Raw genomic sequence first — 27,329 nt, forward strand, 5'->3', positions numbered from 1 at the left:
TTTGTTGAGATTTACCTGATTCTAATCAGTATTTACTCTCAATAAAACACACATTAGTGATATTTTATAATGCATGCAGATTATGAATGCAAATGACTTACACTTGAAGCACAGTTTTAGGATCACCCACTTCCCCTCCATCACCAATTGTCAGAGTGTCATAGCCAATCTCCAGATCAAATTCTTCAAAATTTATCTGAATAACCTAAGAAATAAAATAAGTTAATAAATTTTAGAAACAAAAAAGTACCTGAGAGATGAGTTTGTAAGTAAGCTTTTCAGTGGTGTAAATAAAAGAGATTTCCTAATTAATAATAACATATAACTTTTGCATATTTATCAATAACTTACTATGAATGAATCCTACAGGTATGGTTCATGAAATATGAATTATAAAAATTTTATGGTATGATCACTTTACTGACCTCCTCAAAGGACCATCATTTCACTTATTAATGTAGTTGCTATATGTTTAATAAAGTTCTGAATAACTGCATTACATTTTGATTAAGATATGCCTAAAGGTCAACGTAATTAATTGCACTTCATGCAATACAATTATCTTCAAATAACAAATTAATATTTGTACTTCACTGAGTAAATACAGTGAAGGAGAAGAACATAATTTACTCCAACATCTCATACCTGTCTCGAGATCAGCTGGATCAAAGTTGGGTCAAAGGTAAAAGTTACTTTCTTATTGCGTGAACCTGACTAAAATGCAATTATCAGAAGCATCGACATTTTTAATATCCTATAATTTAAACTGAAGGTATATTTAATGCTGAAGGATAAAAATTTCAGCTCCATTTTTAAGAATACAATGAATTCTTCACTTAGAGCAAAATTCAACCATGTTGGTAAAAGTTAATCGGCTAGAACAGAATGGTGTTGTTGTTAGAAAAGAAAGAAACCAAACATATTGTTTCCACACAGGTATTAATCATGCTACCTCAGTCTGACTATGAATATGAAAATAATAGAAGTTCCTCAAATTTTCATACAGATAAAAATGACAGAATACTTGTGCATAGGAATGTTTACTATTTACGTCTATAATAAATGGTCTTTAACTACTATAACTAAGAACAGAGAGTCTTTGTGTTTAAAGCCATGGGTGCCATTCTGATCTGAAGGTTCCCATCAATCAGCACGCCCAAGTCCTTCTCTGAAGGGCAGCTCTCAATCACATCACCCCTCATTCTGTACCAAAACCACGAATTGCCCCGACCCAGGTGTAAGACCTCGCACTTGGCTTCATTGAACCTCATGAGATTCACACAGGCTCACTTCTCCAGCCTGTCCAGGTCCCTCTGGATGACATCCTGCGTTTTCGGTGCCGCAACTGCACCATTCAGCTTGGTGTCATCTGCAGACTTGCTGAGGGTGCACTCAATCTCCCTGTCTATACCATTGATGAAGATATTAAATAGTACCGGTCTCAGTATGGATCCCTGAGGGACACCACTTGTCACAGATCTCCATGTGGACATCAAGCCATTGACCACTTCTCTCTGAATACCACCATCCAACCAGTTTCTTATCCACCGTGCTGTTCACCCATCAAATCCATATCTCTCCAATTTAGAGAGAAGGATCTTGTGGGGAACTGTGTCAAAGGCTTTACAGAAGTCCAGATAGATATGTATGGCTTCAGTATTTAAAATTAAGCAATATAATAATTACTAATCTCTTCTTTCTCAGAAAGATCTATGCAGCATTCTCTGAGATCTTGTACCTTTATAGTAGTTTTTGTGATGTATCCACTAGGCAGTAGACTGTTATAATTATCCTGATACAGACTAATCATATTTTGAATTTTATTTCATAGGATATCATAAAACATGTCCCTAGACACTGCTGTCAGGAAAAACAAGTCTATTGATTCTTATTACTCCATATATGCACATATATATATAAAAAATATTTTTAAAATAAAATATGCTGAGCTGTGCACTCCCTACTCACGAAAATAAATATGAAAGTAGTTAAAAGGAAGGCAATAGTCTCTCAATATCCTGGTCTGCTTCAGCTGTTTATAAGGCCAGAAGCAATAAAAAACTTATAATTGATGAATTAAATAAAATTTTTGAACCCAGAAACAAATAAACCAAAAAAAAAAAAGACAATATTACTAGTGATCATTATCCAAGCTATATAGGGAAAAAAAAAAGTCCTACATGAAAAATAACTTTCTGAAAATTATGATGGTGTACTTTCGCCTCCAATAATTTTGTAAAGACTCTTCCAAAGGAATAAACGGGAGTAGATATTTAATATCTAACAGCTTTCAGCAGAAGTAACTGCCTTCTGTGCCTTGGAATACATCCTTTAAACCCACCCCTTGGGCAAAACTTAGTCTGCTATCCCACTTAGAAGTAACACAGGAATTTTATTGAATAGTTAATGAGTAACTTCAGAACTTCCAACAAGTCTTCAGAGAGAGACTATGCTTAGGAGAATATGCTTGTTGTTCCAGACAACAATTTTTCCAGACAATTGTTTGATATGACCGTGTGTCTGGTTTCTGATGGAACTACCTCCCCAAAGATTTTTGAAGGACGTTAGTGTTCCAGGTGAAGTACTCAGCTTTTTAAAATTTCAAAACATACAAAGCAGAATGGTGAGTAATAGAAGCAAGTATATGTGCTTCAGAACTGCTTCTGAAACAAAAGTGCAAAGATTTAAAATTGCATATATTTCCATACGCACATCTGTTATCCTAAAGTTTCCAATGCAACTGTGACTCTAAAAATATTTTCAGATGTATAGTAATGTTTTCACTTCATAAAATTTGACTTTTTACTACTAAAATAATGAAGAAGTTTCTAAAGATAGTATAAACCTTTTCTCCTTAGAAGAGTATTTAAAAATTAAGCTAAAATATAGATTTAACAAGCTATATCTTAGATAATACTAATAGTAAGGAATAAATTTAAATTAAAATACCTGCCAATAATATAACACTGTTACATGCTGTTTTCCTGCCCATTGCATATAATTTAATGATTTGAAATCTCCAAGAACTGCTGTGTAGCATAATGATAATTTAATTGGTTCTTTGGTAGTCACTTATTACATGACCAAAATGCAACTGGAAATGAAACATCCTAAATATTAAGCCCTTTTGTCTTTTCAAATTTAATTTTATTTTGAGTATCAGAGAAGATGAGAAAAGGGAGAGAAGGGGAATCAAAAGAGAAAGAAAACCTGGAGATTTATAGACCATTAAATAAAAAAGCAGATGGTACGCAAATGTAAGACAATTCCAGGAGATACTCACTAGCTGAACTGGAAAGTTCCTTCTACATTGTTGAGTATGCTAGTTGGCAATAGTATTCATCATACTTAACTGTAGACATCTACAGTGCAAACATCCATATTTGATGTAAGCTTTTTCATAACTAGTTGAAAAACAAGTCTAGAGTGTAATCTATCACATCAAAAGGTAGATAACACACACTAGGTCAACCACAGCTTAGAAGTACCAATTTCTCTTCCTTGACTGTAAAGTGAGACTAGGCAGTTATATATAGATCATTACACTGTGGACATCTAAAATGAAATTAACTCAAATATATTTAAATAGTACCTTATGAGATACCGTAAAACAACCAAAAATCCACACAAACTTGGCAGGTACAGGATCTTCAGGACAACTGTGCTCTTCTGGGAAGCCAGCTGAAGACCAGATGGAGTTATCCCTGAGTTTTATATCAATGGTTGCCAGTAATCTCAATCCAACAGATAGCAGATGAATTCTGCCTTGCCGAGTCATTGGTAAACACGCCATGTAATTTCTTTCATGCAGTTCTTTAAAGGGTTTTTTGTTTCATTCTGGTTTGGCTTTCTTAACGTTAATACTAATGCTAAATGCCACTTATTTTTTCATAGAGGCTAATGCTGCAATCAGTTATTTATAAAGGACATTCACAATTACTTACTTTTGGGTCACAATAATTGAAAACAGATGTATAGTTCATCTGTTTACCAAGAACAAATACTGTTCGAAAGCCTTAAAATGGAAGGATAGCACAATAAAGTAATGGCATGAAAAAGATTATATTTTTATTACGTATATTATAGTTTTCTGTTTACATAGAAGCATAACCTGTATTGTGTTGGTTTGCATTCACAAGAAGACTTTCTGAGATTAATTAATTAGAGGAATACAGTTCAAAAAAGTTAACTTGTAAATTAGGCCTTCTATAAAGAAAGAAAAATAAAAAATAATTACACAATTCAAATATTGATATAGCATCAGGAAAGAGAAATAAAAGAATGCAAATAGATCATTAAGCAAACACACTGGATTTTGCTTAAGTCAGTGTGTTTATCATGCTTCCAAAAATACAAATTATTAAATAATTTTTCTCTTGTGAAACAGAATATTTTGTTACATGTTTGGGGCTCTTCTACCTCTAAGCAATTAATTCTGACTGGATTTTGCCATATTTTCTCACATCAAATATCTTAACCTTTGCAAATGCTGTATGTTATATCTTTAAAAATTACTAGTGGTTGCAGATAAAATCATGTTTTTATCAAGCTATTAGAAACAAAGATAATGTTTTTATCTATACAGTGAAGGAAATGACTGATTAGTTACTAACTTTAACATGATGTGGGAATGGAATTTGTACTTAGAAAAGAACAAGAGAGGGAAAGAATAGACTTGGAAATACTGGTCACCTCTATATCCCCAGAACATCTATTATTGATCTGCAAATAAAACTGTTTTTGTGAACATTATCTTGCAAAGAAACATAGTACAAATGACCTAATAATACTAAACATAATACTAGCATTAAACATAATACTAGCATTAAGAAGTCTACCTTGGTGAAACATATCCACAAGACATTTATTTTCATCAGTTTTTACAATTAACTTTAGAAAAAAAACACCTATAGACTTCTAAAAATGTCATGTCCACCCTTTGCTCATCAATCAAAAGGAATTCTGTGATTATCTTCCTCACTGGTAGAAGTGAAACTAGGCAAGGAGAAGAAAATACATCCTGTCTATATCTATGTGTCCTCACTTGCCCTCAGGATAGTCAACTGTTTTCATGCTGAAGATATCTGACTACTTCGCAGTAATTAAATAATGTACATTTATATCTGATGGTACAAGCTAATGAAATGTTGCTGTCGTATTGATAGGCTTTAGCTACATAAATCTGCATGGAACCACAGGTTCTTCCATCAAAATAATTTTGTTATTATATAATTGATTATAGAAGAATTGTGTAAGTAGGAAAATTTATTGAATTCCACCATTTATAAGACTGAGTTACAATTTTATTTGAATTATTTATGCAGACATATAATTTTATTTAACATCCATGCTACCATGGGGCAGATAATCCTGGAAACTATTTCCAGGAATATTAAGGACAAGAAAAATCATCAGGAGTAGTCAGCACGGCTTCACCAAGGAGGAGACATTGTTGACCAACTTTGAGAAACCTCTGTGATGAAATGGCTAGACTGGTCAATGAGTGCGGAGCAGTGGATATTGTCTTCCTCGACTTCATGTAGATCTTTGACATTGTCACCCATGAGTTATTCAACAAGCTGTTGGTGTATGTGCTGGGTGATCAGTGAGGTAGATTGAAAACTGGATGAAAGTCTGGGCCCAGAGGGTGGTGATCAGATGCACCAAGTCTAGCTCTAGGCCATTAACTGGAGCAAGGCTCTGTTCACTAACAAGACAGGGCCAGAGGTAATGGGCATAAACTGAAACACAAGAGGCCCCATCTGAACATCAGGAAATACTTTTTTTTGCTGTGAGGGTGACTCTCAGGCACAGGTTGCCCAGAGAGGCTGTGGAGTCTCCCTCTTTGGAGATACTATAAAGCCACCTGGACATGATACTGGGCAACCATATCTAAGGGGCCCTGCTTGAGCAAGGGTGTTGGACAAGAAGTCCCTCCCAACCTCAACCATTCTGTGATTCTGTGAAACCTGAATCAACTAAAAATCAGTCATCTATTAAAAAATGATCATTTACTACCTTCACAGCCAGTGCTTTTCTAAAGATAAGCTATTTGGAGAGAATTTAATCTTGTTTAATTTGACTATTCCTCTTAGGATAAATAATTATTCAGTACATTGGGATTTGTACCTCTAGCGAAACTAATATTCTAAATAAAAAGTGTACCAACTATGGCAATTAACCTCTGCGGACTAAAGTTAGATGACACTGATCTATATAATTTCCCTCTTCCTTAAAAATGTGCCTCCATGTCTTCTTTACTGCAACTGTGAAAAACCTGAGGATGACTGTATTGAGAATAACATGCTAATTATTTCCTATCACATCTTGCTAAACACAACTACCTGCCTGAAAAGCATGCGATATAGTAGCATAAGGAATGCTAAAACCACAGAAAATAAAGGTAGCTTTTAGAGAAAAATGAGCGAAGATGTTATTGGTTATAGCTTATGTGTTATCAAAACACATTGCTATGTTAAAAAGAAACGTATATCCATATCAGAAACTTGTACATAGCTAACCTATGATCACATTTGTTTTCTTAGGCTGCCAAAATTCTGAATGGAAATAAGGTCAGCTGTAAATGAAAAGGAGAAAACAGTTTTGAGAGATCTCTAAACATTAATATTCTACAAAAAGTTGAATATCAGAGAGAAAATGATAACAAATTCAAGTTTACAAAAGCCAATAAAACAGGCTCAGTCTGTGGTTGATTTTTTGGGAGAGTTGTGTTGTTTTGGGTTTTTTTAAAGACATAGATATTGAATTAGGCGTACTATGTTTTAATGGCATATACATAAGTACTTTATAAATATAAGTACTCATCACAGAATAATAGAACTATAGAATCATAGGAAAGTATGGGATGGAAGGGATCTTTAAAGATCATCTAGTCCAATCCTCTCTGCCACAGGCAGGAATATCTTTCTAAAAGATCAAGTTTTCAAAGCCCTTCTAGACACTTTAATTGATGAGGCATCCACAACTTCTCTGGGCAACTTGTTCTCACTACCCTCATCACAAAAATCTCTTCCTTACATCCAATCTACATTATATCCTATCCATCTCTATATGTACCATTTTTCAGAATAAACCTGTTACCCTTTATTCTCTCACTATAAGCCCTGGTAAAAGGGCTTATTTCTTATAAGGGCTTATTTCTTATAACTCCCTTTATAGGATGAAAGCTCACAACAGGATACCCCTGGAGACTTCTCATCTCCAAAGTGGATGACCCCAAATCTCTCAGCCTTTCTTCACAGGAGAACTATTTAATTCCTCTGATCTCCCACTTATGTGCCCCTCCTCTGTACTCACTCTATCACGTCCATCAACACATGCGGTCTTCCTCACAAAAGCATGTAAACAACTGATGATGTTTAAGACTAGCTAAAGATATAAATGGATTTAAGACTAAATTTTAAGATCATAAGATTTAAGACTAGTTCACAATAAAAATGGATTTCCCAACCTTGAAGCTGTGGCCCATAAAATTGTAGTCGACATCATTTAACTGCTAAAACATTTAAACTTACAACATAGGTCTTGTTTTGATCTGTATACGCATACCAGATGTATCAAGACTATGAGGCAATATATGAGAACATTTGGAATACTTTTTCTCAGCAACATAATTTTTAGAGTGGCAATGCACAGTATCTTCCCATTGTCTGATCAGACAACTGTTAATATTCCATCCTCCCAACTCTGGTTCCTCCTGTCTAGTCTAGTCTAGTCTAGTCTAGTCTAATCTAATCTAATCTAAACTTTCTGATATGTTATATATCTTAGAAAAACATTCTCCAGTGCTATTTTGAGAAAAATATGGATGAATGTCACTCCCATGTGAGCATAAATTTAAACATCAGTAAAAGCTACAAACATTCTAATCTAATCCTTTCTTCTAACAGAGGTATTTGTATTTTCTATTAATAGGAGGGGTTTTTTTCCAAGATTATTGGTTATATTTGGAATTAATTTTCTCACTGATAATGATTTTGTTAAGCTTCTGATGTTATGAAAAAGGTGAAATGAATTTCATTAATTACATCTTCTCAGTTAATAGTAAATAAAAAAAGCTGAGACTAAAACACCATAAGAGCAGAAGCATATTGCAGTAAAACTCAAATCTAAGTATATTTCTAAAGAAAACAAAATCTTAAACCATTGTATTTAAATTAAGTTTTAATACATAATGTTCTTTGAGTTCCATTTTCTAGTTTTTCAGAAACTGTCTTTGTAGTAAAATCCATCTCTTCATTTCACTGCTTTCCAGGAAGATCTATTAGGGAAACCCTGAAACTTTTTATGCATTTTTCCTCCAAATACATTTTTACTTCCACAGATAGGGAGATATTGATGCCTTAGATAGCTTAAAGAAGCATGACTTTCCAAGACCATTAAATAAGTTGTAATAGGTATAAGAAGGAAAAAATCTACCAATTTAAAAAACAGCAATGAAAATAAATCATGATCATGCTTTCCTCATAAAACTAAGCTCACTTGCAGAGTTGAAAAAAAAAAATCTTGAATAGCAAGACAACTCCAATTATAGGAAGGGACAGAGGACTTGTAATCAACCTGTCCCTGCTTCTGTTTTTCCATTTAGTCGTTAGCCGAAAAGGTTATCCTTGCATGCGGTATAGAAGTCTGCCCTTTTTTGTCCCACTGAGGGTAAGCAGTCTGCTCCAAAAGAAAACAGAGAGGTGACTAACTGATTTAAGCTTAAGCTGATGAGTAGCTACACAACTAGAATGGGACAAAACCACAGGAGTAATATTAGTGATTTAAATCTCAGCTTGTTCCTGCAAGCATCAACTTCATTTCACTTTTTGAATGTGTATTGGGTTTACATAGCAAGTTTTTTTGTCAGTGGGGGGGAACGGCAAGGTTGGCTTCTGTCAGAAGAGATCAGCCACTACTCCCATGTCAGACAGAGCCAGTTTTAGCTGGCTCCATGACAGAATTGCTACAGGACACAGATGACTAAATTGGCAATGCTTGGTGACACCTGTGTGATAACATATTAAGAAAGAATAAAAAGGCTGTGCAGCAGCTGAGGGAGAGGAGTAAGAAAATGTGAGAGAAACAACTCTGCAGACACAAAGGTCAGTGAAGAAGTGAGAGGAGGTGCTCCAGATCTGAAGCAGATATTCCCCTGCAGCCTGCAGAGAAGACCGTGGTGTTGCAGGTTGTCTCCCTGTAATCCACGGAAGTCCACAGTAGAGTAAGCATCTACCCTGCAGCCCGTGGAAAACCCCATACCAGAGCAGCTGGACAAGTCCTGAAGGAAAATGTGACCCCATGAAGAGCCCACACTGGAGCAAGATTCTGGCAGGACCTGTGACCTTGTGGGTCTGCATCCCATGGGAAGTTCTCATGCCAGAGCAATCCTTGTATAACTGTAGCCTGTGAGTAGGAACTACATTGGAGACATTCATGGAGGGTTGTGTCCTGTAGGAAGGACCCAACACTGAAGCAAGCAAAATGTGTGAAAAGGAACAAGTAGCAGAGACAAAGCATCATGGACTGACTGCAGCTCCCACTCCCTGTCCTTCCTGCGCTGCGTAGGGGTAGAAGGAAGAAAGGAGTGCTTGGGGTCGGGGGTGTTTTAGATTTTTTTCTTATTAAACTTTATAATACTCTTATTTGATTAAAAATTAAATCAAGTTTCCCAAGTTGAGTCTGTTTCATATATGACGGTCACTATTGAAAACCTCCCTATCCTTACCTCAACCCATGAGATTTTTCATCCTATTTTCTCCTCCTGTCCTGTTGAAAAGGAGGAGTGAGAGCAACTTTCTGGCATGTGGCAGCCAGCCAGGGTTAACCCAACACATAATGGTACCATGAACCTTTAAAGGAGTTTTCACTTTATAGAAAACAAACAAACAACCAGCAGCCCTATTTACCAGTCACATATCAGAAAAAGGTATATATTGAGGAGAACAATTAAAGATCACTCACAAGAGCAATGACATGAACTCAGCTGTGATAGCAACAAGTCTCTATGCTGTATCAATTGCTTCCAGTGCAAGCACTGGAAAATTCCTATCAAAGTCTCTGGGTCATATGCATGTAATTTTAAAAGTTCCAGTTTAGGTGTGCATATATAGTGCTTAGGAAATGTAACTTACACCAATTTTATGAACTTACAGAAAGCCAAAGAGAACTAAAACTCAGATTTGGCCTCTAATTCTAGGTAAAGATTTAATCAGAGGTAGAGTTAATACCTGAAATTCAAGATACTACTAGAATCTAAAATTACTGATGGCTGAAATAGAAGTAATAACTTTTGTTGCAGTTATTGCAATAGGCACAATCTCCAAGCCTTTCCTTATAGGTAGATCATATTTTCAGAGTGTAAAATATCTCACCTGTAATCATAGTAATGGAAGTGAAATATTTTGTGAGATAAAATCTACAATAATTGAGAAAATGGACCTGTCCTCCTTTCAGAATCAAAGAAGTTGTACAAGTTGTAAAAGTTGTATAATAAAGTTGTAAGATGGGAGAATAAGTGATTTACCTCTGTGCAATTGCATTACTTTCTTTCTCTCCACATCTCTTATTATACTATTTTTCTCCAACACTTAACACAAAGCACATGCACGTACCTCCTGACTTCACATTCTCTCATTCAAGAACTGATTCTATTCCCTGAAAGCCAAACCTGCAAACTTCCTGTCTCAGAAACAGCTGGATGCCCTTCTATGCTCTTACTTTGCTGAGACAATCGCCCCTTTCTTTACAACTATTTCTAAGCTTTTTGTTAAACTGCGGTATATATGTCACTCACTTTTTTTTAACAGGATCAAAATGTTCTTGGAAGAATATTTGTAGCTAATACTACAAAGAAATTGGATGTGTTCAGGACAGAGCTGAAGTACCTTGACAATTTCTGGTTTCATGCAGATTAAAAGTACATTATCTCCTATTGATAAATGCAACAAAGGCTTTTTTTTTTTTTAATCTGTATGGATGAAAAACAAGAATATGGTTGAAATATAAAGTTAAGAGTGAGCTTAGTTATGCTGACATCTTCTAATGATTTAATTGACTGTAATACCTGCAATACATATCCACACTAGGCTTAAGAAAATCCAGATTTGAGACATTTGCTTATAAAAAGAGCTGCAGTGTAGTTTGGCCAACAGGCCTGACAAAAACAGACTTCATTAAACGAGTGCTTGAATACATGCTAAAGTACCCAGCCTGTTTTAGATTTATGCTGCTAACATGAATAAATATGGATGGCAACTGGGTTTAGGCCTCACAGGAAGCTTAGGAAATGTTCCACTGGCAGTTTTGACATGGTTAACAAAATAACAAAGCTGTGGTAAATTAAATGTAAACACTCAGCTTTTTGCTAAATTTGTTTTGCATATATTTTGCCTTAAATGCCTAAAAACTAGGAAATGAAAAGGTGACATTTTTGCAGGAGGAAAACAACAACATTATGACAGTAGCATTAAATTTCCAGAGGGCAGACTTTGAACTCTTCAGGAGGCTGGTTGGCAAAGTCTCATGGGAGACAGTACTTAAGGGCAAGGGAGCCCATGAGGGCTGGGAGCTCTTCAAAAGGGTGGTCCTAGCAGCTCAGGAGAAAGCCATCCCCATGTTCCGGAAAAAAAAGGCGACAGAGGAGAAAACCAGCTTGGTTGAGCAGAGAGATCTTGAGTGATATCAAGAAGAAGAGAAATGTTTATGGGCTCTGGAAGAGGGGACAGGCCTCTTGGGTGGACTACAGGAGGGAAGTGAGATTGTGTAGAGAAAAAATCAGAAGGGCTAAGGCTCAACTAGAAATCAGATTGGCAAAGTCTGTGAGGGACAACAAAAAATCCTTCTATAAATATATAAATAATAAAAGGAGGACTAGGGAGACCATACAGTCCCTATTGGACGCAGAAGGAACAATGACAGGTGATGAGGAAAAGGCTGAGGTACTTAATGCCTTCTTTGCGTTAGTCCTTAATTGTAAAGAAAGTTGTTCCGTCTGTGTACAAACCCAGGAGCCAGAGGAGCAAAATGAGGCTCCCATGATCCAAGAGGAGGTGGTCAGAGCCTTGCTAGCCCGACTAGACACGCACAAGTCTATGGGGCCAGATGGGATTCATCCAAGGGTATTGAAGGAGCTGGCAGATGTGCTGGCCAAACCCCTTTCCATCATCTTCCAACAGTCCTGGACGACTGGGGAAGTCCCACTGGACTGGAGGCTGGCTGATGTTGTGCCCATCTACAAGAAGGGTCGCAGGGAGGACCCAGGGAACTACAGGCCTGTCAGTCTGAACTCAGTGCCAGGGAAAGTCATGGAACAGGTGATCCTGAGTGCTATCATGAAGCACATGCAAGAGAACCGGGTGATCAGGCCCAGTCAACACGGGTTCACAAAAGGCAGGTCTTGCCAGACTAACCTGATCTCCTTCTATGACAAAGTGACTCGGCTGCTGGATGAGAGAAAGGCTGTGGATGTGGTCTTCCTGGCCTTCAGTAAAGCCTTTGACATAGTTTCTTACAGCATTCTGCTTGAGAAACTGTCAGCCTCTGGCCTGGACAGGCGCACACTCTCCTGGGTGGAAAACTGGTTGGATGGCCGGGCCCAGAGAGTGGTGGGAAATGGTGTGAAATCCAGCAGGAGGCCTGTGACAAGTGGGGTTCCCCAGGGCTCACTGCTGGGTCCAGCCCTCTTCAATGTCTCTATCAATGACCTGGATGAAGGCATTGAGTGCACCCTTAGCAAGTTTGCAGACGACACTAAGCTGGGTGGAAGTGTCGATCTGCTGGAGGGCAGGGAGGCTCTGCAAAGGGATCTGAACAGTCTGGACCACTGGGCAGAGTCCAATGGCATGAAGTTTAACAAGGCCAATTGCCGGGTCCCGCACTTGGGGCACAACAACCCTATGCAGTGCTACAGACTGGGAGAAGTCTGTCTAGAAAGCTGCCTGGAGGAGAGGGACCTGGGGGTGTTGGTTGACAGCCGACTGAATATGAGCCAGCAGTGTGCCCAGGTGGCCAAGAAGGCCAAGGGCATCTTGGCTTGTATGAGAAATGGCGTGACCAGCAGGTCCAGGGAGGTTATTCTCCCTCTGTACTTGGCATTGGTGAGACCGCTCCTCGAATACTGTGTTCAGTTCTGGGCCCCTCACCACAAGAAGGATGTTGAGGCTCTGGAGCGAGTCCAGAGAAGAGCAACAAAGCTGGATGAGGGGGCTGGAGAACAAGTCTTACGAGGAGCGGTTGAGAGAGCTGGGGTTGTTTAGCCTGGAGAAGAGGAGGCTGAGGGGTGACCTCATTGCTCTCTACAACTACCTGAAAGGACGTTGTAGAGAGGAGGAAGCTGGCCTCTTCTCCCAAGTGACAGGGGACAGGACAAGAGGGAATGGCCTCAAGCTCCGCCAGGGGAGGTTTAGTCTGGACATTAGGAAAAACTTCTTCACAGAAAGGGTCATTGGGCATTGGAACAGGCTGCCCAGGGAGGTGGTTGAGTCACCTTCCCTGGAGGTGTTTAAGGCACGGGTGGACGAGGTGCTAAGGGTCATGGTTTAGTGTTTGATAGGAATGGTTGGACTCGATGATCCGGTGGGTCTATTCCAACCTGGTTATTCTATGATTCTATGATATAGAAGGAGGAAGTGAAGAATGGAATTTGAGAATTTAAGAAAAAGAAAAGAATATATCAATATAGGGAAATTAAATGTGAATGATATTTAATTTGAACTCAGTAACAGTCGCAACTTCTTCTATAAGTGAACTTCTGCAGACTCACACAAAATATCAACTGAGGACTTTCCCATATATTTTGAATTTTTTCAATATTTTCTCAGAAAGTAAAGTATGACAGCAGTTGGAAAAAGATTTCATAAATTTTCAGTAGGCTTTACCATGATGATGAAATTCAGATTGTAGATTTCCTAACAGATATCTGACACCCACAAAAGCCCTCGCAAAAGTAGTAATTCTTTTAAATAAACCTAAAACCAAAATCAAAGTATCTCCCAAATCTCAGACATAAATCAATATTTATTTCAAAATTATTTCAAAATGCAATAGATAAAAATGTAAGAATGTGAATGCTGGCAAATTTTTGAAACTTATATTGTGAAGAATACATCTATGTAGACGTATATTCTGAAGAATACATCTATGTAGGTAATAGGAATACTTTTATGTTTGATATACACTGAAGGTAAATTTTAGAATATGATAGAGGCAAACAAAAAACCCATGTAATTAACTAATTTTTTAATAAAATTTCTGCCATATATTAACAGGAGCAAGATCTAGTTTTCTGATCCATCTAAATTTAACAATGAGCTTAAATACTTAATTTCTTCTTAAAATTGTGGAAAAAAGCTTTATTTTTTTGAAAAAATCAACACTTTTGCTTATTTTTCTCCTTCTTGGTGCATGATGGTGAATGATACGTGGTGTGAATATGGCTCAGAGCTGTCAGAAAAGTTGTCATTCTAGCACTGATGTTCTCCACAGGGTTTCTCTCACTGTGTATTGGAAAAAAAAATCAGCAAGTATAATTCATAAGACTTGAACTCTGGTTAACTTTATCCCTAATTTAGATTTCACTGATATTTTAGCCTGTTGTTAAATTTAAGCTGATCGTTTCGCAGTGCATACTTTTGAAGGGCAAAATCAAGAGTCACAGTTGCAATTTTCTTAACCTGCATATTCTTTGAGCAAAAAGAATAATGAACGCATCAAACAGCATTTTTTAATATTAATAGTCAATGAATCACAGGATTTATACCTACCCAACGATTAGCAACTCAGCATTACTTAGCTTTCTCTTGACCTAAACTAGTTTTTAAAATGTTTACTATGACAATTATCTAGCAATTACTGCCTTACAGGTCTCATTCACCTCTGTGAATGTTAGATATGTTGAAAAAACCCTAACAAACCTGGGCATTCGCTGTCTCACAAGCAACAACCAATCATCTTAAGTGAAGATGAGCTATTCAAACTTTACCTTTTAACAAATGTAAAGGAAGCAAGTGAAGACAAACACACACACCCCCACAACCAAAAAATGTTTGTTGGTACAGTGCTGGAAAAAGTCTTCTTACTTCATTGGCAATACAGCCAAATTATTTTGTTAAGCTAAAGCAGAGGAATACAGCAAAATAACATGCTCTACACAATACAGAAAATGTCAATTTATTTAGGTGCTAGCTAAGAATGAAATGCTTCAGTTCAGCATTCTATTATTAACTAAATATCTAGAGCATTTGAAGCACCATAATATAAGAACAATTATAACGAAGAATTGCCATATGATTTCACTTCACTTGTCAAAAAAGTAATTTGCAAATTCATAGTTTACTAATCTACATATGTTTTTCCTTTTATTGATTGATTTTTTCTATGATAGGCATAATAACAGATAGCTTTCCTTTGCTGTCCAGAATTTTTTCATGTGAAACATAAATTCTCTGTTTTAAAATTAACAAAAAAAAATAAATCAGAAAATGGCTAAGGAGCAGCTGCAACAGAAGATTTTTAAGCTATGGAAGCAATAAAACAAACAAAATGAGGTTGTGTCATTCAGACAGAACAATACAGAAAGTCTTGCAATGTTTATAACAACAGGAAAATGCTTTCATGATGATATAAGCTCAAGAAATTACATTTAATGTTTTAGAACATCAAATTGTGATGGTTATCAGCTTAGCAAAAAAATTTAAATCAATCCACCCAGTGTTTACTCTGGTAAGATGAGATATCATAGGTATTTACTGCAGGGAAATTTAAATACAACAGATTTTCTTTTAAAAACCAAGTAGATAAAGTTATTGTGGTTTGTATTGAAGCAGCTTTCACAGAAAACACTCTTCTCCATTTTCTCTCATGTTGGTATTAACTGAATCAGTCTCCCAGTGCGAATAAAAAATAAAAGGAAAAATCTGTTCCTTAAACATGTATGTATACAGACACACACATAAGAATCTCTGTTTTGGTTACATCCATCAGAAATCATTAGCTGCCTTTACATGCGGTTTTCCTACAAATCTCTAAGTAAAATAAGTCTGCTCTTGGCTTTTTTTTTCTACCTCGGATGTTGCAAACTGTTATCTCCCTTTAAGAAAAGCTATTAGTCTATGGATAAATCAACTCTCTGTTACTAGTTCCATGAAGAAAAGATAATAATAAGACCTGAGAAAAAGACTCGTCTGGAGAAGGACGCAAGTAACTAAAATTCAGCCTGCAACCTGCCTTCTGTGCATACAGTTCATATCTGAGACTGAATAAGCTAAAAGTAATGCCACAAACATTTATAAACAATATTTCCACCTGTTTATTGGTAAGAAATACTTCTCAAACATCTTATATGATATAGAAACAGTAAAAGGAAAACAAGCTGTAAATGTTTAGGAGAAAAGCAGTAGAAAATTGCACTGTTTCTGGGGAGTGGAATGGAATTAAGCCATGAAAATACAAAGATGTTTTAGTATATTCAAACTGTAAACATAAAAGTACAAGATCATATTACTTAATGTCAGACTAAACTAGCAGCAATTCATAACACTGTTCAAAAACTAACTGATGAGTTTGTACTATATCTCACAAGATATTCAAATATTTCCCTTACTAGATGTGAGAGATGTAATGAAGTGGAATTCAAACTAAGAAATTCTTATAGTCATTTCTATGCAGTTATTCACAATAATATTTCCTGTGGACCTGAGGAGTTATTAGTGGGAAACACAGTTCAGGCCAAAGCAAAGAACTTCAAATTCCGTTGCACCTTTAAAGTACCACAGAGAAGCACAATATTTTTTAATGTTCTTTCAGGCAGATCCCTGGACCTATAGCTTTGCAATTCTTGATCAATAATGATTTAGTTGATTCCAGAGTAGCTATAGATAAAAGTGTGGCAAAAATTACATGCTTGATATATATATAAAATCTGTGGAAACCATGTTAAGACAATCTAGAAGTAGGAAAACCATCCACGAATTTCCTTCATCATACAGTGTTCGAGAAGCCTCATGCATGCAGATATCAATGGTCACAGTGAGTTTCAGCCACCTTACTATCTCCTAGAAGGTAACAAAGCAGAGCACAAGCCACAGAGAAGGTTTAGGGAGTGTATTGATGACAACTTTCTAACACAGGTGATCGAAAGCAGACAAAGGGACATGTTCTGCTGAATCTCATGCCTACAAACAAGAACAAGTTAGTTGGGATTGTAAAGACTGAAACAGCCTGGGCTGCAGTGACCGTGGGTTACTGGAGATCAGGATCCTGAAAGGAGAGAGGCAAGGCAAAAGGCAGGAACACAACCCTGATGTGGGTACAGACTTTGGTCATCATTCTGTTCTGAAGCATCTTACACAGATGGTTCTGGAGAGAACAGTCCACAGACCTGGTTGATTTTCAAAGGCTGCTACCTCCAAGCTCAATAATGGTTCATACCAGTCAGGAGCTCCTGACTAAACTCATATGTAAAATGGATGTGTAAGAGAGATGGAATCAAGGTCAGGAGATCCAGTAGTATCAAGACACTCCTCTGAGCATAGAGAGATATTTCTAGGAATTCCAAAGCCTATCTGGGGTTAAGTCAGGCAAGGGACATGAGCGGAACAAGAAGCAAAGGAGGCAGATGATTGTCTGGGTCAGTATATCTTTCCTTGATACTGTACTGATGTCAAACATTTCTGAAACCAATTAAGGCATATAGACATGGTGGGAATATTGATTTACATCAGAATTAAAAGTTCATGTCATGGTCTTTCATCTATTCCTTGCTCCCTTAGAAGATTCTCAAATACTGAGCTGTTTCATTGCAAATAATACAACAGAAGAAGCTCTGAAATACCAGATCAGTAAGTAAGTCTGCATGATTCTCATGGCTGTGGTATAAAATAGTGTAAATATTACCATGCTATAATGAACACCATGATATTATTTGTTGTCATCATTATAAACAATTCTTAATGGCTAAATATCATCATCCATCACTGATGTTTTTTACTTCAAGGCAAACAACAAAAGGCATACAAAGCAAGCACTACTGTGTTCAGAACATGTTAGGCAATGTTAGCGTGAATCAAAACTGAACATATTAAAACACTGATTATGTAAGCAAAAAAATTTCTACATGTAGATTCCTCAATATATGCTAGAAAGAAGTTGATCTAACCTGTAAAACCATCTCATTTTATTTTAACTACAAAAAAATTAAGTTTTTCTAAACATATTTTGTATTTATAGTGAAACAATATCTGAATATTGTTTCAAATCACATTGTAAACCTTTTATCTACCCACTATTTTAGATACATTGTAATTATCTGGGACTCTGCATTTCATTACAAAATCAAAGAGCTAAAATTATGTCCAAGCAATAATATGCAAAGAACAATATTTTCTGGGTAATGCTGAAGCTATTATAAACATAGCTATAACAGAAAGGGTAACTCCTTGCACTTCAAACTATCCATGGTGAATCTAAGATTTCTCAGAGTCTAGTAATTTCAGCAGTATATTACAGGAGTGCAGGAACAGTCTCCAGCATACATGCTTTGAAATAAAATATCTTGCTTAATCCAACATTACTCAATTGCATTCTTATTACTGAGATAATGCTCTGATGTACCATCCACTAAGAGGTTTTCTTGATAATGGCCTTATTTAAAAGTCACATTTAATTTTAAATAATCTTTTCTTAACTATTATTTTCACTCTTTTAAAACTCCTCAACACCATTATGTTATTTAAATACAGACTCAAATAATCACAGAATCTTTTAACACCTTTAAGACCATCATTCCAACCCTAAACCTAACAATGTCATGTTCACCACTAAACCACATCCCTAATATGTGAGGTGACAGATAAATTTGTAAGTCCACAAGCATCTTTGGAGATATTCAGAGACCATCTAAGCAACTGCCTCTAAGTGGCCTTTCTTCAACTAGGTGCTTTCCAGAGGTCCATTCCTCAATTGTTCTGTAATTCTGTGAACCACATTGACAGAGACAAAGCAGTTGTTCACTTCTTAATCTTTTGCACTCAGTTGCAAATTCAAAGTTCCAGAAGCAGAAACTGGACATTTCCAAGGAAGATAGTACTGAGGAATAATTTTTTTAATACTCCAGGGAATACTGCATCACTGTGTTGAATTGGCAGGGAGGGAAGAGGAAGGCAGCATTAAAACAGTAGTACCTTCACAGGACTGTAATCCTTAGCCCTCTTCAAGTCATTAACATCCTAAACTTGCAATCACCTCTTATTTGCAAATAGATGCATATCATTTTGGGAGCTTAAAGTTTTGCTTATATCATTGGTAGAATGTTGAAGGAAATGATTTTATGCAAAATACAAAAAAAAAAGGTCTTTGACACTGTATAACAGCCTAATGGTGGTTTTCAAACCATTTAGAGCACTTTTTCAAAGTATAAGAGCTGAGTTTAATTTCCTCAAACAATACAATATTAAATTCTACTTCCTGCCATATTTGACAGAATATTCACTCGGAAATGTTATAGGTGCACAGATTTCAGTTTGCTCATTAAAGTTTTTAGTTAACAGAAATAAGAATATTAAGCTTCTTTGGGCCAGAGAAATGGGTCTTAATTATGTTTAGTTTTAAACTTCTTGCCCATCTGTGGAACAGAGACTGCATCATCTTTCAAGTACTATTGACATATTTTTTATGATCTATAAAATGGACTAGCAGTCCTTGGAACAAGGATAAAACAAACAAATATCCCCTCTGTCCCCACAACACATCTACCATCTTGATTATGAATATTCTGATCACTTGGTTAAATATCCTAAAGAATTTGCACTGAGTCCTCTGTCTTCCTGATTAGTAAACTTGGATGTAAAGGAATAGATCCTCTAAGCCACTCTGATCATTTAATGGAGTGGGTGGTAGGTGTCAATGTAAGACAGAAATTAGAGGCAGAATATACCTTTGTACCAGCAAACTCAGATGTTGGTGGTCCTTTATAAAACATTCCTGAGTGGTAGAGCCTATTTTTGTTAGATTATAGACATTGCTGCCAGGTGCCTAGCTCTTTAATTTAAAGACAACTGGTGTCATAACTCAGCTTTATTGCTCTATTTTGACTTATCTGGAATTATCAGAACTCCTAGTACTTTTGGTTCAAAGTGTAGGTATAAAGTATATGAGATTTTAATACAGTTGTTCAAAACATGAAATAAATCACACAGCTTTAGAAGAGTCCTTCATGAAGTGAAAGCGAATTAATGAACTACAGTGATTTTTTCACATGGTCTAAGGCCAAACATGATACAAACAGCCTTATGCACAAAACAGCTCTACTGAATATAGAATGATATTATTGGCCCCATGACATTGCTTCATACTGTTAGGTAGCTGTATCTGGGAATTCATTTAAAGAATCACATATAACCATGATAGCATCTACCTGACATAAAAAAATCAAAACATTCTCTGGGGAAAAAACATTTTTTAATGTCTGTCCATACTCATCTAACATCAGCTACTTCTTAGAAACATCGGCAACACACAGAGTACTCCAGCTGGACTGTAATGGATCCTATTAGTGAAAAATGTCATGGTCTACATGTGCTTTTTTAATTTTTTTTTTTTTAAATTAAAGCCAGAATCTTAAACTTACCTTATTTGTATTGATAGCTGTGATGACCCATACACATTGAGCATTGCTGTCATACTGGAAGGGAAAATTGGGTGATGTGAAAGTGCCTCCAGGTCCTTGAAGATTGGATCCGCAAGTCTTAACTGAAAAAAAGAAAGTTCATCTGTTAATTCACATAAAAAAATACATGTAGCAGATTCATAAACCAAGTTCTAACTTCTATTAATCAAAATGTGAAGGATTAAAATACCATTGAACAAAACTAGAAACACTTTGTACTTGATAATAGAATATTCATGTTTAGTTATTCAGAAAATGCAAAAAAGATTTTTTTTGTTCAAGCATATAATCTTTAGAAAAATGCATTAGGAGTAAAAAGAGTAACTACAGTAAGAGAAAATGCCTTATGTACTTTTAAAAGAACACTTCAAAAAGTAACTTATGATATTACCTTCACTAATGTCTTGAAAGACAGACTTTATATAGTAGAACACAAAGATCACTTTTATCACTGTGCATTTTTTGTATATATGTATCACAGAATCACAGAATCACAGAATCACAGAATAACCAGGTTGGAAGAGACCCACCGGATCATCGAGTCCAACCATTCCTATCAAACACTAAACCATGACCCTTAGCACCTCGTCCACCCATGCCTTAAACACCTCCAGGGAAGGTGACTCAACCACCTCCCTGGGCAGCCTGTTCCAGTGCCAAATGACCCTTTCTGTGAAGAATTTTTTCCTAATGTCCAGACTAAACCTCCCCTGGCGGAGCTTGAGGCCATTCCCTCTTGTCCTGTCCCCTGGCACTTGGGAGAAGAGGCCAGCACCCTCCTCTCTACGACCTCCTTTCAGGTAGTTATAGAGAGCAATGAGGTCTCCCCTCAGCCTCCTCTTCTCCAGGCTAAACAACCCCAGCTCTCTCAGACGCTCCTCATAAGACCTGTTCTCCAGCCACCTCACCAGCTTTGTTGCTCTTCTCTGGACTCTCTCCAGAGCCTCAACATCCTTCTTGTGATGAAGGGCCCAGAACTGAACACAGGATTTAAGGAGCGGTCTCACCAATGCCAAGTCCAGAGGGAGAAAAACCTCCCTGGACCTGCTGGTCACGCTGTTTCTCATACAAGCCAAGATGCCATTGGCCTTCTTGGCCACCTGGACACACTACTGGCTCATGTTCAGTCACTGTCAACCAACACCCCCAGGTCCCTCTCCTCCAGGCAGCTTTCTAGACAGACTTCTCCTAGTCTGTAGCACTGCACAGGGTTGTTGTGCCCCAAGTGCAGGACCCGGCATTTGGCCTTGTTAAACCTCATCCCATTGGACTCTGCCCAGCGGTCCAGCCTGTTCAGATGCCTTTGCAGAGCCTCCCTACCCTCCAGCAGATCCACACTTCCACCCAGCTTAGTGTCGTCTGCAAACTTGCTAAGGGTGCACGCAATGCCTTCGTCCAGGTAATTGATAAAGACATTGAAGAGGGCTGGACCCAGCACTGAGCCCTGGGGAACCCCACTTGTCACAGGCCTCCAGCTGGATTTCACACCATTTCCCACCACTCTCTGGGCCCGGCCATCCAACCAGTTTTCCACCCAGGAGAGTGTGCACCTGTCCAGGCCAGAGGTGACAGTTTCCGAAGCAGAATGCTGTCAGAAACTGTGTCAAAGGATTTACTGAAGTCCAGTGTCAAAGGATTTACTGAAGTCCAGTGTCAAAGGCTTTACTGAAGTCCAGGACTTTACTGAAGTCCAGTAGTGACATATGACTTGTATGTATGTATGTAGTATGTACTTGTATGTATGTACTTGTACATACATACTTGTATGTATGGACATATGTATGGACAGTGGTTACAGGAGAAAAAATGCTGACAAGTCATATGTCACTACATACATACAAGTATATAGTGACATATGACTTGTCAGCATTTTTTCCCCTGTAACCACTGTCCAGCCCATTGTACCAAAGACTGAAGCACTGAAAACTTTAAAGGAAACTTGTAAAAGTTAGACTAACACAAAATAGTATTATCTGGTTTTAAGGATTACAAAGGCCACTGGCATACAAATCAAGGTCTGTATGGTTATTTACAGTAGCATATCTTAAATAAAAAAACCCTGATATTTTTATTTACTGTAGGTTGCATCTCACATCACAAATAACACAAAGGCCATAAACTGTGTCCTTTCTGCTCATGAATGACCACTAATTCACAGTCTGCTGAAGTTAATAAATGTTTTATTTTTAGTTCCTTGATATTCCGATCTTTGCTGAACGTATCATTGTTTAACTTTTGCTTTATGAAGCAGTAGAACTGACAAGCAACTTCAGCTAAATCTGAGCTTATCCTACTTCTCCACTGATTATTATGACACCACAAATAAACTGCATAAGCTCTGTATTTTGACAGATCATCTTGCTTAATTAAATAAATACATTCACACTAGGATAGGTGAAATTATCATACAATTACACTGCACTTTAATAAAGTGTTTTTATTTGATTGAAAATGAAGACAGGAACGTTCAGTTGCTGCTGGATGAAGCAGCAACTTCCCTCCCACTAGCCTCTAGGTAAGAATGTCACTATTCCCACCCAATCTGCACCACTTTTACCCCTCAGAGAAACATACTCCAGTGAAGTGTCTGTTCAAAGCCACACCAGAAGACTGAAATAAAGGAGAGAGGAGTGAGATTTGAAAGTGGTGCCTCATTTATGATCAGTAGCTGAAGCCACTGAGGTCATGAGTGAGTAATGCTGAGCACAGCATTTCATCTAAGTTTTTAATAAGAAACTTATTTTCTAATAAGAAACTCCTGCAGCTCATGTCTGTGTACGGCAAGAAAGTCAAGAGGGGTAAACCAGTGAGTGTTCTAGACAAATAGGGGGAATTCTGGGGCAGAGCTGGAACATAAAGCAAATCCTCTCTGCATGTATGCCACAGTAGAGTTATGAGTTGTGTTTGCTGCCTTTTCTCAGGCTACTCACATAGAGCAAGTCTAAAAGTAAAACCCATACCATTCTGTCATGGAATGGTCCTGATGAAAGCTAAGTCTTTGACTCCTAATTTCTATTATTCATACTTATTTGAAATAAACATAACAGACTTCTGCTTTCAGTACCGTAGTCTGAAATACAGAAGAAAAAAACCACAAATTAAACTAATCACTCGGTTTTGTAAAGTCTGATTAAGGAGGAAACAAAGAGTCATTAAAGTATGAATCTTCATTCTTTTGAAAATACATACATAAGAAGCTGCAAAGATGAAGCTACTAGCTATACTTATTTACATTTTAGGAAGTCTAATACATTAACAAAAACTAGTGAAATATTATGGGTTAATATTGAATTTCTATGCTGTTAAAGAGAGTAAATTATATGCCTTTAGAATTTTAAAGGTTATATATGATTGATTTTACTGCATTTGTCAAATGACTGATGAACAAAACACTGTTGTTGTTGAAAATCAGAGTACTTCCTTTCAGCAATAACTGTAGGAAAGCAGTGTTCTATTATAATATAACAATATAATATTTTAACATTCTAATATTTTATGTTCAAGTCCATAATTCGCAATTTACCAATAGAGCATAATCAAAAGTAGTTCATATATGATTTCTTTATAATTTATATTTGCCTCTGAACCTCAATCCCGTATTATCTCCTTGATACTTTCATTTTTGCTTTTATCCCATTACCTATGGTCTTATATCAATAAGTATCACAAGTTTCTTGTGTCTCTCTGATTTTTGTGAATCACATGAAGATTTGTTCTCAATGGCTGCAACCTTTAAAGTGCTACAGAGTAGATATAATATAGTGTACAGTTGTAAAACTAAGATGAATCTTTTTTAGTTTCTATTGATTATTAGAAAAATCTCTCAGAGATATAACAAGTGATATTTTTTTGCTTTACTTAATGAAAATTATAAATAATTTCCATATCTTTTGTGTTAAGACTTTTTTTTTAATTCAAGTAGTTGCTCACAAGACAATTAATCTAAGTGTACGCTGCTTCTCACGGCTCTGTGCTGATTCTTATAACACTCAAATGTAAGTAAAATATATGAAAAAAAACCAACTTTCCACGGGATTTTAGTGGTACTGCCTCAGAGAACTGATTTACACAGCTCTTCCCATGGGTCAGTTTACTTGATGTGGGAAGATCTTACAGATAAGCTGAAAGTTGCAAAATTGTAAAAAAAAAATATAAATAACCATACATTAACATCACATAACACCTTTTCCAGGACTTCTTGAATTTTATTGTAAGGATGTGAGAACCCTGTCATACAGTCTTGGTAGTGGTTCATTGCCATCTGCACTGGTGATTGGTTACATGATTACAGAACACAATGAAGAACAGAGGTTCCACAGGCATTCATATCATTCAGATTCATTCACCATGAACAGATTCTTCTGATATAAGAAGCCTCTTTGAATACAGACATAACTTATGCCTTAATGTGTCAAAATTCATTGTTTAATATTTCAAGTCAAGATTATTGAAACACAAGGTAGCTTCAAATCTTTAGTTGAAATCTGAGCTGCTATATTTTGAAGAAATTGAAATATTAAAGCTGTGAATATTAGGAAATGAATCATTATTATCATTAAGAAACAGATCAGTTCCTTTCCAGCTTACCCTTGTGTCTTTGGAGGTTTCTGTTCTGGCTTTGATTCATTATTATTCAGAAGGAATTTGCTTTCTTTTTTGGAACTGTTCTAAAGGCATGAGTTAGATTGCTATTCCTATGAAGATAATTCATGTGCTTGAAGATAAGTTCTGATTGTGCTTCTGAATATTTTATACAGTATTCGGCAATGCATAAACATAGAAATTCAGATGTTTAATATCTACAAAAACAAATGTTAAATTTATACTTGCAACTTATGGTCACAGACACATATTGAACCCACTTAATTACCTGACTTACTCAATGACAATAGTAACTGTTCAGTAAAATACAAACATGGGACCAACAAAATTTGACTCTTCATATTTTTTATAAAATAGAGATTTTACTACACCTCTTTAGAAGCAAACTACAACATACCAATATGTATGATCTACCATTTAGTGTTAACAGGGTTTTTATATTTCTAAGCTATTTTGTTAATTTGAAGAGAAAAATTTAAATTTTCTTACAGTACCAGGTATGATTTCAGACATATTATAAACAAGGAAAAAAGACCATTAATTCATTTTAAATGTAAAAGACAGAAAAAGCTTCTAAAACTTCACTGTCCTCTAAGCACAGGATCGGAGCTTTGATGGGAGGCAGAAATCAGTAAATTTGTGGGAAGTTTTTACCATTCTAATACTCCATTCTGCTCTTCAGAAATTATTACAAGTTTTCCTACTAACTCCAGAGATTCACATGAATTTTATATTTGGGAATGATATGAAGAAAGAAAAAGTCTTGATGACTATGGCAAGTAAGTTAGTTAAGCAAAGATGATACATACAGAGATGCAATTATGAAGCTTGTACAAAGGACAGGATAGCAACTCTATAGTCATAACTGGTATTGGAAAGCTAATAATCAGAGGTGAGAAGGTAGAAATATTCATTATGGATCATGATTTCTTTTCTGATCTGTATAATATATTTTGAATGGTTAACACTTAACCTATATGTATTTAAATAAAGAGAAAACCATGGTAGCTAATGGAGATTTACACATCCATAGGAGATGAAAATCTGATGTATAAGTTTAAAAACAAGTATCAATATTAAAATTAAAAAGTCTCTGACATCAGTAAAGATTTTTCCTTTGTAAAATATGTATCCCAGCCTCACACTCTTAAAATGTCTAAATTCCTGAGGTGACTATTTCCCTTGTAAATATAAAAGACTTTATGAAAGATAGAAACAATGCATACAGGTGCTTTCTAACTGCCAGAGAAAATGTAAAAATCACAAATTTAATGCAAGCCTACATTGAGAAATTATGAATGACAATTATGAATATGGAAATATGTCATATAACCTCTAACAGAGAACAAAATTTAGTAAAAACAATTAACTATGATCATATATAAAAGTTAACAGAGGGAAAACATGAAAGATAACTTTCTTTTTGCAGTCAAGTTATTTTAGGTTCTTTAGTTGGGTTCAGAGCACAATTAACACACTAAAAGCAGTTTTGTTTATAGGGTAGGAAAAGAAAGAGCTGATTTTGCTAGACTTATGTCAAAAGATTATCATGCAAGAACAAAATTACAAGGATTTTACCCCTAAAAGTCTGCTGCTAGGTAGTGCTTACTAGAACAATAATGCTGAAACATGTTAAGTTTTAATTAGTATAATGTAATAGGAAAGGAAGATTTTTTTTGTTAGAATATTATTTTTCTAGAGTAGCTTCTTTTAGAAGCATACTTCCCTTGAAACACTACAGCAAAATTTGTTCATTTAGTTCCTCCAAATTGTAAATCTTCCTGCAGTGTGCCCCCTGTACAACAGGCAAAGCTCTACCAGTCTGAAGAGGCATGATTAGCTACTTAAGCACAATGTACTGTTACTTTTCTTAAGAAAAACCTACAATTTGTGAAGAGTTACCCGAAATAAAATCTTGAGATGTAAGCCAGAACAGATTAAATGGCATTCAACTGGTAGAATTTATTCAACACTATTCAAGTGTGTTTTTCTCTGCCACAGTTACTCGTACCTTAAATGGTGATGGTACTAATTTCTTCTTTCTTGATAACAGTATAAAATT

At 36.3% G+C, this 27,329-nt stretch overlaps 1 protein-coding gene across 1 annotated transcript in view; it reads right to left on the bottom strand.

Annotated features, from left to right (window-relative positions):
- CSMD3 (CUB and Sushi multiple domains 3) overlaps positions 1-27,329 on the bottom strand; it is a 608,404-nt gene that overhangs the window by 309,180 nt on the left and 271,895 nt on the right. The window contains exons 11-12 of the mRNA XM_069854554.1: positions 20,627-20,748; positions 102-205 (exon numbers count right to left, since the gene is read on the bottom strand). Of these exons, the coding sequence (XP_069710655.1) occupies positions 102-205; positions 20,627-20,748 (226 nt within the window). The remainder of the gene's footprint in view (positions 1-101; positions 206-20,626; positions 20,749-27,329) is intronic.

The sequence above is a fragment of the Phaenicophaeus curvirostris genome, chromosome 3 (genome assembly GCF_032191515.1).
Source record: "Phaenicophaeus curvirostris isolate KB17595 chromosome 3, BPBGC_Pcur_1.0, whole genome shotgun sequence".
Classification (NCBI taxonomy): Eukaryota; Metazoa; Chordata; class Aves; order Cuculiformes; family Cuculidae; genus Phaenicophaeus; species Phaenicophaeus curvirostris.